The following is an 18,449-nucleotide window of genomic DNA, read 5'->3' on the forward strand; positions in this document are numbered from 1 at the left end:
GGGAAAAGCATGAGAAAATAGTTTTCTCTCAAACATGATTCATGATATCACAGCAGAAGGCTTTTTCACATGGTAAAATCACCTTAGAACACACCACAATTCCTAAAATGAGTATGGTAACATCAACAAATGATTTATAATGTAACTAAAGTCTTAAAACTATCTATTAACTGCAATGCTTTTTAATGAGGTGCTATCATGTATATTGGTCCCAAGATGGCTGCCAACACTTCTTGGATGAAGTGCTGACAGCCAATCAGATCTCACGATGAGATGTGTGGTTAGGCTCCGCCCAGATATATATGTGATTTTACTTTTGATTTTCTCAGGAACTACTGAACGGATTTACACCATTTAAGCAAAAGGCACATGCCTGACCTGAGGACTACCTCTTTGCCAAATTTCAAGTAATTCTGTTCAGCCGTTCGGGCTGTACCTTCAACTAAAGGTCCTATGGGAAAATGCATGGGGAAAATGCGTTTTGGGACCCCCCTTTTTTCTCAGCCCCCGCTTGACGAATCACCCCGAGACTTGCAGGGTAGGAGCTGAGCGGAGCGCCCCATTAGTTTTGAAAATTTCATAAAGATAAGTCAACCGGCGCCAAAGTTATTCAAAATAGAATTTTCAGATTTCCTATGGGAACTCGGTCCTAACTATAACTATCTACTGGCGACTGGCAGTAGATAATATATATATTTATAACTATATATATATATATATATATATATATATATATATATATATATATATAAAATCTACCCATTTTACAGCCATCCTCAGTTAAATTACTAAACACCCCCAGAATCCAATAACAGTCATTAGTATATACCATTGCCCTTTTACTACAGTAACATCAACCAATAGGTCCCATTGAAGTTAAGCCTTACGCTTTGCAGATTGCATCTTTAGAAAAACTGGTATAACCTTGGATGAGGGTGTTTGGCACAAGCCAGGTCTCTTGGAGTAACAAAAGTTAAAAACTATTTACAATGTCTCCCAGCCAATCTGTCTTATTGATAGTTTCAAACCCATGATCATTCCAAACCAAGAGACCATGTCTTATGGACTGCCCCTTTGCCTAGTTCCAATCAATACCCCAGCCTACATTGGTATTAGAATTGATTTCATGTTGATCATTTGTTGGCAGAGTTGGGCTGGTTGGAGATGATGGTCATATATAGCATTTGATACTGTCGCAAAAATCGAGCTTTTCTTTTATCCTAAATTGCTGATCAAGGAATTGCAGCTACGTTGATTTTTGCTCCACATTATTATAAGAGGTCCCACCTGCGTAGCAGCAAGATTGCTACGGTTCATCAAAAAATAGAGTTGCTTCTGCACATTGGATGTAGTGGCACTAAGTTTAGGGCCCTCACAGAAAAGTATCCCAATGTTGTAAAGGTAACATTGAAGCATAATCTATTTCTAGATCACAACAAACAAATCACTGCAGTTAATGGAGATTTATATTTTAAGAATTTTACATTTTTGTACCAAGTACATGTTTTATGATAGTTTCTCTGTGTTGGTAATATCATAACATTATTATATCTGTTTTCTGTCAGATGAGGATCTGGACCTTTGCTCAAATTGTGTATCTCCCGTTACGAGCAGTATTGACCTCAGCAGGAGAAGGAGTGAAATAATACTTGCACAAAATGATGATGAGCCCATGAAGGATAATGACCTCATGAAGGATGATGACCTCAGCAGAGACTCCTCTGACCTTGGCAGTAATAGAGGAAATCACTTGTTTACATCTGAAGCTATTTGCAGCAGTACAGCAACCAATACTTGCACTGAATGCCAGTTTGATATACCAGCAAATACAATCAGTAGGATTGACCCATTACTAGAGAATGCCCTGTGTACAGGAGAAGTCACTGACGACAGAGGGCTACAAGATTTTGCGATTTTTGGTGTTGAGGGCCAAGAAGACAAATCTTGTGTTGATACTCAGGAAAAACGAACTCGAACTGGAGTGACCTATATAGAAGTGAAACCTGCAACCACGGATCCATACCGTGGAGAGGAAGTGTTTGTAATAAGTCCTTCAAAGAGGTCTATGGTATCAGGAAAAGGTAGCGAGTTGCTCATGCCTGCGTTAATGGAATCAAATATACTTAGAGATGGAGATAATTTGGGAAAATCTAGAACCAGCACCAGAAATGATTGCAAAAGCATCAATCAAATGGATATTCGAAATGACACTACTGTTCTTCCAGTTACCAAAACATTAACAAAAAAAGAAAATTTGGAAATGCCAAACAAGTCAGTGAAAGACATGTTGGATGTTAAATCGTGGATTAAAGACAACAATTCTAGCGAAAGTAACGTGAACCATTTTAACTCTGGATTCATAAAACGGTCATCATCATTGATTTCGGACTCTGGGATTGAAAGCGAGCCAAGTTCGGTAGCATGGTCAGATGCACGCAGCAAGGCTCTGGATTTACCTAGTGATCGCGAGCTTCTGCAGCACTTGGTGAAACGAGTCACCAGACACAGAAACTCTTTTTCCGGAGGTCACACAGGGAGTAATATGAGCTTACCTAGTGGAATCCAGGCCTCATTGACCTCAATTAGTTCTCTGCCCTTTGAAGAAGAAGAGAGGGATGTTCACCCCAATAAGCTGACCAAATCAGCGTCGGCCCCACAAATAAACACCCCCAAAGAGACTGAAGTGAATACTGGGATTTCTAGGCAAGATCTAGATCTCTTAAATCCTTTAAATGGAAATTTCATGAAATATGACAAAGACTGCCCAAATGAAGCCTGGTCAGTAATCCAAAAGGGATCCAAAGGAGAAATATCAACATTAGGAATAACTAAGGGTATTTCTCTTGACACTGTCATTCCACATTCAAATGAATTGGAAGACTCAAAGATTGTGACCAAATGTACTGTGAGAAACCAAAGGGTAAAGTTGACTGCTAGACCCTTTGATTCACAGCACGTTGTAAATACCAGTGGTTGCACCTCAAAGGAAAGGAGCAAAAGGCAGCATTCAGAACAATATGGCAATCATTTATTAGAGTCACATCTTTGTTCAACTAAGGTACGGCCTGACTCAGATAGCTCTTTGCCAGATGCTTTGCACCTCAACATCTTGCCTAGCGTGGTTCAGCAAAACATTGAACATTGCCTCAGCTCAGTTCACAAAGTGCCAGGTTTTTCCTACACACTACCGTCCCCAGTACAGTCTCTGGTAGACAGTGATAGAGACCAGGAAGTGGATGATAATGCTGCTACCATTAAAAAAGCTGTATCCTTAGAGGAAGTTCATCTAATGCAGGAAATTGAACTCAATGATGCTCCCATCAGAGATTCCTCAGAAGATATGAATGACAGCCACTTGTACATGCACAGAGGCAACAATGAGGATAACCATGGCAGTAGTGGTGTTAAAACTCTTCCTGTGGTTATTGAAGGAGACTATCCAGGCTGTAACAGTAATGCCTTAGCGCTAGAAAGTAGAAAAGCTGTGGAGGCAGCTAACCTGTCAGTTTCATGTACAGCTACATGTCTGCCCTTCTCATCAGCACTGAAAGAGACCCCTGCCATGGTTGGATTTTCTTCGAAGCAAACATCTTTTCCAATTACTCACCAACCTTTGGGCTCCTTTGGATCCATCTCCTATAGTTCAATCAACTTTGATCGGGAGATCAATGAAAGAATGATTAGGTAAGAAACTTCATTTACATGATTCATATAATGGTGCTTAAAAGTTATAAATGTTGCTCTCAGCACATGTATTACACTGTACCTGTGTACAGCCATTGTCAGGATACTGCTATGTAAATTTTCCTTGACCTTTATTAGTGTAGGCAAGGCTGTGTCAGTGTGTTAAGACTGTATCATTGTGAATTTTCTCTGAAAGAGACACATACAATATGTAGAACTTGGATGATATGAACTAGAACATGCATGACCATATTATTGACACGTTGTAGAGTCCACAAATGTATATGGGCTATACCAGTTCCGCAAAATCACGTTATCACTGCTGCAAGAGAAACTAAGCAGTGAGCAGTTATGATATGTCATGATACTTTGTAATTTTATGGTGCCATTATGCTATTGCCTAGGACTTATAATGCTGTCAAGTTATTGAAGAGGGAGTCTCGCTAGTAAACATTGGAATTATTCGGAACAGTGATGATGGTGAGAAAAAGTGACAGTGTTTACTTACCTCTCTATGACCATATCTTCACATGTCCACATATTTCTGGGACTTTCCATGTCTGTTTTTTCCGGTGCTAATTCTTGTCTGTGTCTCCCAGAGTCTAGTATGGTACTTTCCATGTCTCCCTATGCCCAGGTCCCCTTTTCCTATTTTCTTTATTGACAGTTGTCATCTATTCAAAATCAAATGTTTTTCGTGCAAATTCTGACATTGCTTACATGCAGGTAGAGATGTTTTCTGTGATTTAGATCAGCAAATCAATTGTTAGCATGAAGACAAGGATATGAAAATTAACTAAAGCATACAAACTCGTTCCTAAAATGTCTTAAATTATCGTTTTTGCTTTACTACTAAAAACAAAATACAAAATAAAAATTCCCAATGGTTTTTACCTGCAACATGTAAAGGAGTAGAACTTAATAGGGGGACCTTCCTGTACATAAACAATCTTCCCATTCATGCAGACACCCTTGCTCTATGGTGTAAGGGTGCCTGCATTGTCACTAAGCTGCTAAACCTAGCGACAGCACAGAGGGAAACTCAAGGCTGCACCATGTGCTTGTAAATATGGTGCAGCCCTGCGTTTCAGAAGTGGCGGAGCATGTCGTTAAGCCAAGGAGGCTAACGACATGCTCTGGCACTTCCCTTGTACATACCCTCCTAAGTGTCTGTGTGAATGGACGTATGGGTAAGTGAGCAGATGTGTGAGTGCTTGTATGGATGTGTGAATGGGTATGTAAGTGAGTGTGTGGGTGTGAGAGTGAGTGTTTGAGTGCTTGTATGGGTGAGTGAGTAGATGTTTTGAGAGGCTGTATGGGTGAGTGAGTGTGTGAGTGACTGTATAGGTAAATAGGTGGATGTGGAAGTATATGTATGGTTGAGTGTGTGACTATGTGAGTGGCTGTACGGGTGAGTGACTGGTTGTATGAGTGGCTGTATGGTTGAGAGAATGTTTGTGTGAGTGGCTTTACGAGTAAGTGAGTGGGCGTGCAAGTGCCTCGATGGAGGAGTGAGTGGGTTATGTGAGTAGTGGTATGGGTCTGTGAATGGGTATTTAAGTGGTTGTATAGGTGTGTGAGTGGGCATACGAGAGGTTGTATGGGGGTCTGAGTGGGTGTGTGAGTGGTTCTGTGGATGATGTCATCGGTGATGTAATTTGAAATGTCATCAGTGATATCTGTGAGGCCATAAGTAGTACATTTCGGGGGCATAGGTTATAGTTAGCTCAGGTACTATAACTGCTGAATGTCACTAGTTTTGTACAAGTGGAATCTGAGCCTAACTATAAAGTCTCTGTAACCTTGTTTTTTTTCAGTTAATTTCTAAGGTAATTTAATTCTATTTCCTAACTATAACGTCCCTGTAACCTTTAAGTGAATTTCTATGTTTTTTTAACTAGTAGTTGGGTTTGCAGAGGGGTGAAGAAAGGGGGTGTGGCATCCAACAACCTCTCAGCAATCCCACTGTGTAGCACTTACTGGGGGTAACAGGAGGGGTAGTTACCCCAAGGACCCTCAATAGCAAAGTGGGAGTTCATCCCCCAACTAGTAGTGTGACAGGAGGCGCAATTACAGAATGATGGAAAATGTGGCGTGGCCTCCAAATACCTCTCAGCAAACCTGCTGTGTGTAATTTACTGGAGTTAACAGGAGGGCTAGTTGCCCCCCAGGACCCTCTGGAGTCAAGGGGACTTTATCCCCCAACAAGTAGTGCACCAGGAGGTGCATTAACAGAGCAGGTGAAAGGGTGTGGGGCTGCCGACAACATACAGACAGCTTTTTCAAATGCTTTTTTCCTTTTATTAGGGGAGAGTGGCCTTGTGGTCCCCCTTCCCTAGGGTGATCTGGTCCCCCAGGACCCCAACCTCCGGGACCTGGTGTTTTTGAAATGGAGCTGGGGGTCACATTGCCAGGCCGGAGGGGATGAGCCCCAGGTACCCCATCCCCCAGCCTTTTTTAACTGTCATTTTTCTTTGGGAGGAAGAGCCACGCAGCCCCCTTCTCATAGCCGATTTCAGCACTGGGAACCCATCCCCTGGGTCCTGGCCAACATATAATTAGGGAGGGGGTCTGCACGTTCCTACTCCCTGGGCCAATTTTGGATCTGGAGACCCCATCTCCCAGGGCCAGGCCTTTGTAAAAATAAAATGTATCATTTTAAGAGAGGGTGGCACATGGCTCTCTTCCCCAGGCCGATTTTAGTCCTAGGGACCCCAACCCCAGGGGCCCAGCCTATCTGAAATGGTGGGGGGGCTGTGCGGCCCTTCTCATCGGGCCAATTTTTGCCCAAGGGAACCCTTCCCCTGGAGCTTGGCCTCTATATTGGGTGCCCTTTTCCCACCCAGGACACCCACTCACATCTGTTGGGGACCGTGGGGGGGACCCTTAAGGCCCCCGTGGTCTGGCATTGCTTTCAAAGACAGGTAGCTGCTAAACATGCAGCTCCCTCTCTGTGGAAGCAATTCTGCTCCCTCTCTGTGGAAGCAATTCTGCTCCGCTTCCAGCACGTGAGAGCATTTCTCACTAATAGAAGGGCTCAGGGTAGTGATACCCTGACCCCATGGAACTAATGGAGGGGTCTGTGAGGGATAGCTTATGGGTAAGAAATTGTTAAAAATAGTTTTTTTCTGAATGTACAATGGTCCGCTGAGCCACCATGGCACTCAGTGCAACACCCTTTGTGCTCTGTGGTGGATCCAGGCCCCAATTTAAAAAGCATATACACTCATGCACATATCTACACATCTACTCACACACTCACCTCTCTGCACACACTCACTCACCCAATTATATACCCACTCACACGCCCACTCACCCATATAGCCACTCGCATACCCACTCAAAAACCCACCCAATCACTTACGTACCCACTCACACCCACAAAACCACTCACACCCACTCACACACCCATATAGCCACTTGCACACACACTCAAAGACCCACAAAACCACTCCCAGATCCATGCAACTATTCAGATATGCCCTCAAACACCCGCTCACACATCCACTTATACACCCACATGACCACTCATATACCCACTGACACACCCATACAGTCACACACCCACTCACAGACCCACAGAACCACTCACACACCCACTCACAGACCCAGACACTCACACATGCTCTCATACACCCACTCACACACCCATGCCACCACTCACACACCCATACAACCACTCACACACCCACTCACAGACTCGTAAAGCCACTCACACACCCTCTTATACACCCATACAACTACTCACCCATTCAGCCACTCACACAACCGCTCACACACCCACCCACTCACACCCATTTGCAAATCCATACAGCCACTCTCACACCCACTTGCAGACCCACATATCCACTCACACACCCACACAGCCACTCATAAACCTACTCGTATACCCACACACCTACTCCCACACCCATTCACACACCCACACAGAAACACACACACCAATTTAGCTACTCACAGTCAACCACACAGAAACACACACACACACACACGCACACACACACACACACACACACACACTGTAACACAATAAAAACACTACAAAAGGACTCCATACCAGTTTCGAAACATAGGCAATATTTATCTGACTAAAACAAGACAAAATTACAAAAATCCAACATACATAAGTCAAGATATGAAGTTCCAAAGATTAAATAAAGTTGTAATTCCTAAAAATCAAAGGTTGCACTTGATCAAGACAAGCATCAAAAATCAAAGATGCAAGGTGCGGGGATTGTGAGGCATTGAAAAAGCAGGTGATGCATCTTCCTTACTGCTAGACAGGGGAGGTAGTGCACTGTTTGTGGGCACCATACCTTGGTTTCGTACTGTGGTGCGGTGTCAATCAAGAAATTGGTGCCCATGGACGATGCATCGAAAATCAAGTCAAGCTGCGTCGGTCCCACAGCATTGAAACAGGTACTGCATCAAAGTCGGGGTATTGCATCACGGACTTTGGTGATATGGTGCTCGAGACTCACACAGTGACAGTTCTTCGGACACTCTGTGACGAAAAGGTGGGGTCTGCATTGTAAGCCACGGTTGTTGCGTTTTGGCAGTGCTGCACCAGTTCTGAATGACACTTGGAATCAATGCCTGGACTTTCTTCTTTGTGTCACCAGAACTCACATCCAAGGGCCCAGGAACTGGGTTTTGCACCATTTGACAGAGTAGGACTCACATCTGCAGAGTCCAGGTGATTGCAGGGGAAGTCTGTGATGGCCCTGAGACTTCTTAAGAGGAGGCAAGCTTAACTCAAGCCCCTGGAAGCAGGATGTATAAGGCAAAGTCCAGTCCTTTTGCTCTCAGGATAGAAGTAGCAAGAAGCAGGCCAACACAGCAAAACAAACAGCAAAGTGGCATTCCTTCCTGGGAGCAATGCAGTTCTTCTTCCTGGCAGAGTGTGCTCAGTCCAGAAATTATTTGAGTATATGGTCTCACAGGTCCAGTACTTATACCCATTTCAGCCATTGAAGTAGGCACACTTCAAATAAAAGTCTTTGTAGTGCATGAAACTCTACCCTTGCTTGCCCTGGCCACAGGTACACTACAGGGGGTTATGCCCTCCCAAAAATGACACAAAACATAAAGAAATCTACTCATTATAAGGGTCACGTTCTGGATTTGGAATGGACATTTGTTGTTCTTTGGGTCTGTGCATCATTGTGTGTGATCAGACCACCATCTTACACAATGTGTTCTTTTAAACCCCTTTATACATAGTGGTTGCACACTTGAAATCACACATGGTCAGAGAATGGGAGAGACTGGATAAGGAGAAGATTATGGAAAGCAGAAAACCTTATGCCAACACTGATAACCAATGTGAATGAAGCTGCCCAGTCCTTTCATAACTGTTAGATAAGACTGGGAAGACGGTTGCTTCCTCTGTGAATAAGCTCAGTACCTTTAAAAGGCCATTGAGACAATGGTTCTTTGGAATGGAAGGTGCACCAAGAAAATATTTGAGAGAACAAATTGAGTCCATCAGTCTTCTTTATTCAAAATATATGTTAAAACTGGCACACAGCCAACACGTTTCGTTCCTTGTGCAGAAGGAACTTCATCCGGGCTGAAACAATCACATAAGGACACAGTGTTAATTAACATAGAAGAACAAAAATATAAAAGGACATCACAAGAAATAATGATGTACATTGATATATACATAACACAAAAATTGTAGTTACCCACAATTCACTCCAAAAACGACAAGGAGATGATGCATAACTCAGGTTTATAACTAAAAACAAAGTACATTTTCACACTAGACACGATCAAGTCGCTAGACAGCCCACATAACATATATCCACAGGTATATACACTAAAGACAAAACAACAATAGAATCACATGTATAAACATACACGAAGATTTGTGTATGCCCTAAGAGTAATCCTAAGAATACGTTTGGAATGTGCTCAGGTGGGAAAAGAAATTCATCAAGTCACTAAATAGATAAGGGAAATAACCTAAAAGTTTAGCGAGGAAAGGGAAGTAACTCAATAGACAGGAAATAATTTATCACTGAAATGATAACTCAATCGGATCTCACCTTAATAGATAATGTAGAGTGTTCACAACGAAACCTAATAATACACAGCAGATTAGTCCCACAGTTCAAATCACCTTGAGGGGGAAATGGATCATATCCCAGCTCGAATTCTATTATAAATATTAAGTCAATAAGTAGTAATCATGATATGCGAAAAGATCAAGGTACATGGCGTGATAACGTTAGAGTAATCGGTGTTAAGGTGCTAATCAAGCTCGGAGGTACCCAGTATTGGAGCTGACTACAGATATAGACGCTTGGCATATTTGCAGGCATAGACCTACAAGAAAGCATGCCCGATCATATTGGAAGAATTGTGCATGCTAATTCCCTAAAGGGTAAATAAATGGAATCTCACCTGAATAAAAAGCAAAGTGTTCACACAAACTCCATGTAATGGGTAGAGAAGTTGTCCTGGTGTAACACTCTCAGTTGGGGGAAAGTTAATCCAATCCCAGTTTACATCCTAATGTAAAAATTAAGTCAATTAATAGTAATTTGTAAATAAATAATCCAGGTACATATAGTTGAAAACCCTTATATTTAACTTGTTCGTCCAGTGGTATAAGGTGTAGAGAAATTCGAGGTAAAATTGCCCGAAGTTAAATGTAACTAATCGTCATCATGAAATGGTGCAAAGGAACCAAAGTCGCCTATTAATATGGACGAATGAACCCTAAAGTACTACGCTGTATTATAAAAAGCATTTTGTGTGCAGGGTTAGAAGGAACATGCGAACCAAGTGAAATGCACGTAGCAACCCCTCCCCTTATTGTATCCCCCCTCCACGGAGGTGGAATCTGTCACTGACAGGGCCCGGGATATCTCTCACCTTAACAGAACGAAAATTACAGTAACGGCATGGTGGCCGGCAGCAGATCGGTCCGACTCGGCGCGCCATTATTTGAAGGGAAAACATGGGCACCGTCAGCGTCACAACGCATGAAGTGTGTGCATGTTGACGCAGGGCAAATGGCATAGCCGCGCCATGTTGAAAGCTTAATGGCGTGTAGAAAATGGCAGCTGACACGAAAAAGTCAGAAAAATACACCAGCCTAATAAAAAAGTAACGTTGAGGAGCTAATGTCGGAAAAAATGTGTGTGTAATAAATATAGATACTATCAGCAAGATAGAATCAACATGGATTGAAATGATGAAACGTCATTGTGTGTGCAATACGTAACCCCGTCCAGGCGGCGAGCACTCCCTCCCCGCTCCCCCCTGGTTGTTGCCATCGCTGCGCGCTTTTCCCTTAATCAGCACTTGACCACTTCTTGGTGCCTGAAAAGGTCGCAGTTTTATTTTTTACAACAAGCATTTTTGTAACAGGAAATCTTCATATTTCAAATTTCAACATTCATGGTCTTACCATAGTCCTTCAACGACCATGTTTCACTTCTATCTATTGTTCCTTATTTTCTCTATTCGCATTCTGGACCCCAGCCGCCCCAATAGCCCGGGAGGGGAGGGAGGGGCCCCAATCCCTGGGTTTCGATTCACGGGTCTAGGCTTCAACTTGCTACCGATTTGTAGGGTGTCCCTTTCTGGGCATGCCCGGGCTGCAAGTGCCGTCCCGCTCGTCCTGTATCCTTTCGGGGCCCTCCCTTCTCCCAGGGGTCTCTGCCGTTTGGCATCCCAAAGACCTTACTTGAGCATCTACTCTATTTTCTTGCGGCTGGGTCCTTATCATCTTCTCCGTCTGTACCCCTGCCGTGAGGCATCCCCGGGGTCCTGCGGGAGTGTCATCTCTGTTCTTTCTCTGGCGGCACGCCGCCCAATGGCTCCCCCAGTGCCCCTGGCGTGCGGCATCCAAGGACACTGTGTGAGCCTTTCATCTATCTCCTAGTACTTTCGTTCTCCACTAGGTTCCTCGTGTCAGCTCCGCCACGCTCCCTACGGTTTTTCGATCGGAGGGAGCTCCCCCCTTAGCTCGGCCTAACCTCGCTACCTACTCGCCACCTCCTAGCTCGAATATGCCCACGATGTATCGCGTGAACTTGTCTCTTCCTGTCTCCGTGTGGTATACCCCCTCATTGAGACGTTGCCCTGGCTACTACCAGTTTTATGCACCCGTGCTGCCTGACATCCACGCTTTGTCCCTGATGGTGTTCAGCTCACGTCAGGATTTTTACCTATGCCCTCTGGCTTCGCCTCCTCTAACTATGCTTGCTGCGTGGCGCAGGTATGCTGGGCTAACTGATCGTAATTGACATTGGGGAGATTGGGGGGAGCCCTCCCCTAGCCTAAACGCGGCTTCCCCAGGGTCTTAACTTGACCCTCGCCCTGACCGCGGGTAGCTTTTGCACTGCCCTGTCCGGGTTTTGCTCTTTTGCAATCTTCCCCCGACATCTGACATTTTCGTTCGCATAGCGCCCTGCTAAACTGTACATGATTCTTACTTGGCACAACTGGGGTCGCAGGGAACCTGACCCCTCTATTTGTAAAGCGCATGTGAACCCCATCTAGGCACTGGGTAACAGATGTTTATTGTCACCCAACTCAGTTTACTTTCTTTCCTTCCACACGGACATAACCAGACACAGCAAAGGCTGTCTTTGAAAACTTGCTCCATTGATCTTCATTGTTATACCCGGACGTAGCCCCGCGGTGCACGTGCGTGTGATTATACAATTAGCCTTGTATTACAGGTAACTGAGCTACCGACGGACGTGGTTCCCCAGCCAGATGTACTGTCCCCATTACAGTCCCCTTCTATCCCGTTTGTGCCACCTTCCAGACTTGGATACCTCTCCTTCTGCATTCTATTCTACGACTTGCGCCTGCTGGCACTGGCGCTATACGTAACACCTACGTAAGCTCCTCCCAGTAACTCCGCACTCCCTAGAACTATAGATAAGGGCTACTGAAGACATTCGATAGTAACATAATTATCAAATTGACTTTTTTTTTTTTTTTTTTTTGAGGGTTTTTAGCTCTTCTACAGCTTCACCGCAGGCTGAACCTGTATTTGTGCACCATGATAGCTTTCACCGCAAAGCGAATTGAAACATCTAACCCCTGTGCTCCTCTAGTAGTTTGAGCGTTATGGTTTCCTTTTCAGTTACAGCAACGTTTCATTTATACTCTGCGCATCTTCCTCACCGCTTAGGCTGCGCAACACTGCTTATAGTGGTAGGACTCGGGGTACCGCTTTCCACTTCGGTGTTCTTGTTCATTTAGTGCGCGTTCTATTTCAAGGCAGTAGCAGAACCACTATATTGATTACCCCGTTTTCAATGCTACACATCTAGCATAATTCTATGCATACCTGCCGATCGTTTACTCAGTGTAAATACTACTAAAGAGAAACATGACTTATGAATATGTGCACTGACAGTTAAATCAATGAACACTACCTGAAATATCCTTTTACTCTTTTCAACATTTATGTACATAAATTAAGGTCTTTTGGGATATTTCAGGGGTCTGTACAGTCGTACATCTGCAGTGTCTGGAGCTGCAAGCTGAAAACCGCATATGGGCTGCACTTTACAGGGTCATTTGTCATAGTAGTTTCCTGCCCTTGCACCTCTCCTGCAGGGGAGCCCAGACCTGTTTCCTGTATTGGTTTCCAGAAACGCAGCGCTCGGCCACTCTCATACGTTGCAAAAGAAGAATTTATCAACGCCGAATCGGCAAAACCAACGTTCCCTAGCACTGCAGAGGGCATTATGTGGTCATATCAGCTGGCTTCTGGCTTCTGACCCGGGTGGCGCCATGTGATACGAGTGACATAATGTAAATGAATGAATAGTGAGCACTATGGTAAATTTCACCATCACAAGATATGTGCTGACCCAGCACACATCATTCTCCCTTACTTTCTGTGGTTTCCATGGAGATCTATTGCTTTACCGTCTGACACACCACACCACTTCCTATTCCTGACCTTTGACCCTTATATGTTTTACCTGTCCAAGGGGGGCAGAACTTGTATTTCGAGCAGCTGTGTACGTTGAAGCACGTGGCAGATCTGCATCCATTGGCGCTCTGACATTAAGGGACACAGCCATCATTAAGGCAGCAGTGGAAGGACACCAAGGCCCACGGATGTGTGTGTGGGGGGATGCGGGGGCCTTTGAAACTTCTCATGTGGCTGATTTTGAAAAAAAAAACCAAATCGAGGGAACTATGATAATATGTCTTACAAATTTTTTATTTTTATTTATTGCGGCATATGTTTATGGCGCGACTCGAACCGCATGTATTGGAAATGCCTACAACACATGGTATTCCCAGGCGGTCTCCCATCCAAGAACCAACCAGGCCCGACCCTGCTTAGCTTCAGAGATCGGCAGCATTGGGTCAGACCGCGAAGAGTGATTGTTTGCCAGTAGGACATTCCCTTTAAGTTTCCCTGAAGGAGGCACTCAGGATCCTTTAACTAACACATTACGGTGCTGTATATTTATATAGCGCAAACTCGACCCTACAGTATTGGAGCGCTTTACCTGAGCGCCGTATTTACTTTACACATCCAAACATGGGGACAAACTTTTTTTTTTTTTTTTATATAGCGCGAACACGACCCGAAGTTATCGGAGCGCTTTACATGCGCCCCGTATCTCTATTACACATTCAGGCCCGGGGAGATTTAGTGACCTCCGAGCGCTTTATGCAAGCCTCAGCTTTGTTACCCGGCCCTAACCTTTCCCCATTAGGCCCGGTGAGCGTATATGATTAAGAACACTGCATTGTAGCGGGCCAGGGTAGTCCTATTACGGCGTATCTGAGCCCGCCTGTTCCGCGTGCCTACGGGCCGAGTCTGAGGCAGACCTTCAGCCGAAGCCATAGATGCCGTGAGTAAGCCTAGTAGCAGCGAGGCCTTCGAACATAATCCTCAAAGCCAGGATTTTTCATCCAAGAAAATTCCCTGACATTTCCAAAACGTAACCGAAGCGCACTTTCCGAACGCAATCTTATTTTAAAAACACTGTTGCTAATCAGGCCGCAAGGGGGGGGCTGCATTGTCGTGGAAAGCATCCCAGCTTGCAAAGGTGTTCCATTTAACAGGGGCTGTTCTACCCAGAGCTGGCCTTTGCACCCATAGCGCACTTTCCTAACACAATCATATACACATCTTTTTTTTTTTTTTTTTTTTAAATGGGACCGTACACACCTTCTATGCAGCCTTTCTTCTTTCCGCAGCCTGGCTCTGGCTCCGCACGCGATGGCAGACTTCCTGGGTCACGGCGGTGTGTTGAGCAGCAAGCGGGCAGAACCCCGCCCCGGGCAATGGCATCTTGTAGTTACCGCTGTCTCCTGCCTGCTGTTCTGTGCCCTTCTGCCCTGCTTCCAAAGTTGGCAGCCTGCCGCGCCGCCTCTCCTCGCTCCTTGAGCCCGTACCCTGCTAGTGCGGTCGGCGCTGGCTGCCGAGAGCCTCTTCCTTTCCAACTGCTGCCTGGGGAGCTGGGGGTCATGCCTGCATCTCCTGACCTCGGGCCTCCGTCCATTCTGCCCCCGACCCTCCATGCCCCGGCGAGGGCCGTACCGTCCTCTGGCGGTCACTCCTCGCTGTTCTTAGGTCGCGACGGCGGCAAGACAGTTGCTTGCTCGAGGTTTGCAATATAGGAGCTCTTGTGTAGACAGGACTGCTTGGAGCGGAGGAGGAATGGTATCTATTCCCAACGAAGAAGATACTTCCATGGATTGTCTCGCGATTTCTTACGTGATCCCGCTGTAATTGCTCCCTGTGCCTCCGGGTGGCACCGATCCAGCTCCCCGCCCAGGTCGTTGCTCTTGTTGCTCCGGGCACTGCCGTATTGGCTACAAGTGCTCGTGTGTCCTGAAACTGTGGTGGACCCTGCCCGACCCTCGACGACAGATGGGACGGGGGTGATCGCTGCATTTTTTCCCTCCACAAAACGGCGCGAAACGCCATGTAGCGTCCTTGCGCCCTCTTCTCCGGTCAGGTGGCTTCCCCCTCCTAACCCCCGATGCCGTTGCTCCCTTCGCTCTTCCACCATTACGAAGGAGGTCGTGAGGTCCTGCTGCAGTGCATGCCAAGTCTCGGATTCGGAGCCGAGCGGCACTGACCTGGAAAAAAAGGACTAGCGCACTCGTGACTCCGCGATTCCCTGCGAGGCCCTCTGTACACCTCCCGTGCATCCGCCGCTGCCGGTGAAGGGAAACCCGATGTCCCTGCCTCTACCACTCGGATACTGCCGGCCGGCGTGGAGGCTCTTGCACCCGCTGCTCCCATTCTTGTGCGGCTGCACACTTCCCGTCGCCGGTTCGTGCTCGCGCCCCCATTGGCCGGAAAGTCGCCTGGAGCCTGCTGGGGTCCTTAGTCCTGCTGGTGTTTGGCGCGAAAGCTCCGCAGGTACGTCCAGGCTTTTTCTTCTTCTTCTTGGCGAGGGGGAGCCTTGTGATTGACTTTCCCGGGCCGTTGGCCCCTTTTAATCTCCCCCTTGCCTACCTTTCTCGCCCCCTGATTGGGGGGGGGAGCTTCCTTTGTTTGTGGGCCTATCCTGCCCTCCCCGGCTTAGCCGGGTTTTCCTGATTGCGGGGGCGTGGCATGGAGGGGTCCCGCCGCCGGCCGGCGTTTTACCCTAGGCCTCTATTGGGTCCGGCTTTGCCTTCCCCGGCCTGGGTCCTAATGACGGGGTGTAGTGTAAGCATGCGCCTCATTTGAAAAAACCTGCCAACGGGTTAGGTAAGCGTCCCTGTCAGTAAAAAAGGCAAGGTGGGTCCACCAAAATAAAGACTAAGCAAGACAAATTAACTAAAATGTAGGCAATTTAAATATTCAATACTCAAAATAATAAGTAAGGGCAGCAACCTGGGGGCATATGTATCAACCAAATTTTTAATCGCAAACGCTGCGATTCGCAAAAAACAGCGTTTGCGATTAAAAATTCGCAAAACGGGATGTATGAGGCAAAATCTCATCGCAAAATTAAGGAATCGCTAATTTAGCAATTTCTTAATTTTGCGTAAGCATTTAAGAAATCGCAAATTGCGATTTCTTAAATGATATGTAACACGCACCAAAGCATTGCGAATTATCCTTAAGAAATCGCAAATTACCACCAACTTCTAGTTGGTGGTAATTTGCGATTTCTATTAAAAATGCACTTTTTTGAATTTTACAAAGTGCCACGTGGCGCACATACATGCCCTTAGGGCATGTATGTGCGCCATATGCACACACATGCTCATTTCAGGGGTGCATCAGGGTGTCATCATGACACCCTTGCACCTTTGAAATTATTCTCAAATTGCGATCAGCAAATTGCGAATCGCAATTTCAGAATTACTTCCCATTCATTCCTATGGGTCTCCTGGCCCATAGAAATGAATGGGAAGGTATTCCTTAATTGCGATTTCGCAATATGCTAATCGCAATTAAGGAATTTTAAGAAATCGCAAAAGTTTTGCGATTTTTAACTACATCCCGTTTTGCAATTCTCAAATAGCGATTCTTTAAAAATCGCTATTTGAGAATCGCAAATGGTGATGTTGATACATATGCCCCCTGGTGACAGCGTCATTATATGGGTAATATGGGATGATGCAGGCTGAAATTGAAAAAATACACCTTATGGATAAACCTAAACAAGGGGATAAGTAAGAGTACTGTCCCGAGAGAAAAGCCAACAATAGTGGCAGTATCATCATTGTAGGGATGACCCATCATTTCAAACATTCCTACATAACATATCAAATGGAAATACAAACACGTGCAATACGTAATGAAGAGAGCTGCAGTGCAAGAATGCGCCATATTAGAAAACCCTGACAACGGGATTGGTACATACCCCTGCCAGTGAGAAGGGCAAGATAAATCTGCCACCATAATGAGTAAACTTGGCAGAATTACTAAAGTTTGACAATATTAAAAACAGGGGTACTAAGGAACAAATAAAAAGAGGGAGCAATATATTGCCAGAGTCATCATACCGGTCCCAGGAAATGAAGCAGGGCAAAAATGAAGAAAAGTATAATGTTGATAAACCTAACACGGGGATAAGTAAGTATACCATCCAGATAGAAAAGCAGACAAAAATGGCAGCGCCATCTGCATAATGATGACCCATCATCTTGAAAATCCCAAACCAACATTTCAGAAAGAATCAGATCAGGTGCCAAAGTTGACAAATAATGCTACGTAGAGACAAAAAAGATGGGCTGCGTACAGATGCTCGAGTTCAGAGATACAGATCTAGATTGCAAAATGAAAACCTAGATATAATGTGGAGAGTAGACCTGGTAGACACTTTTTTGAGTAGTGTTTTATCAATGCGAAGGAAAGCAGGATACACAGTAAGACGGTGTCATTTCATCTATATGTATTATCGTGACATGTTATTACATTAAATCCAAATTCATGATGCAGTAATGGGTCAATTGCAAGGGTAGTTTACGCCAAGAAGTAATGCAACTCCCCATCTGTATTGTGACCTTTAAGTGTTGCCTTTAAGCGACAAATCCATCTGGCCTCTTTTTGCCTAACCAAGAGTTCCCTGTTGCCACCTCTCTCTCCTACAGGTACATGGTCAAGAGCATGGAACCAGAACAAGGTATCGTCAGGGTGTATGGCTTTGTAGTGATCTGTCAAGGGGTATCTACTGTCTTTATTTAATATTGCCCTGCGGTGCTCTTGTATTCAGTTCTTTAAACAGCATACTGTGCTGCCCACATATATCATTCCACATGTACATCCTAACACATATATGACATGTGTGGTGTTGCAATTGATAAAATGTGAA

General features: G+C 45.2%; 1 protein-coding gene across 4 annotated transcripts in view; it reads left to right on the forward strand.

Moving 5' to 3' along the window:
- Nucleotides 1–18,449, forward strand: part of FAM135B (family with sequence similarity 135 member B) — a 1,149,009-nt gene that overhangs the window by 1,029,920 nt on the left and 100,640 nt on the right. For all 4 annotated transcript variants that reach the window (XM_085604871.1, XM_085604873.1, XM_085604872.1 and 1 more), the window contains one exon: nt 1,566–3,684. In XM_085604871.1, coding sequence (XP_085460997.1) covers nt 1,566–3,684 — 2,119 coding nt within the window. The remainder of the gene's footprint in view (nt 1–1,565; nt 3,685–18,449) is intronic.

The sequence above is a fragment of the Triturus cristatus genome, chromosome 5_1 (genome assembly GCF_964204655.1).
Source record: "Triturus cristatus chromosome 5_1, aTriCri1.1, whole genome shotgun sequence".
Taxonomy (NCBI): Eukaryota; Metazoa; Chordata; class Amphibia; order Caudata; family Salamandridae; genus Triturus; species Triturus cristatus.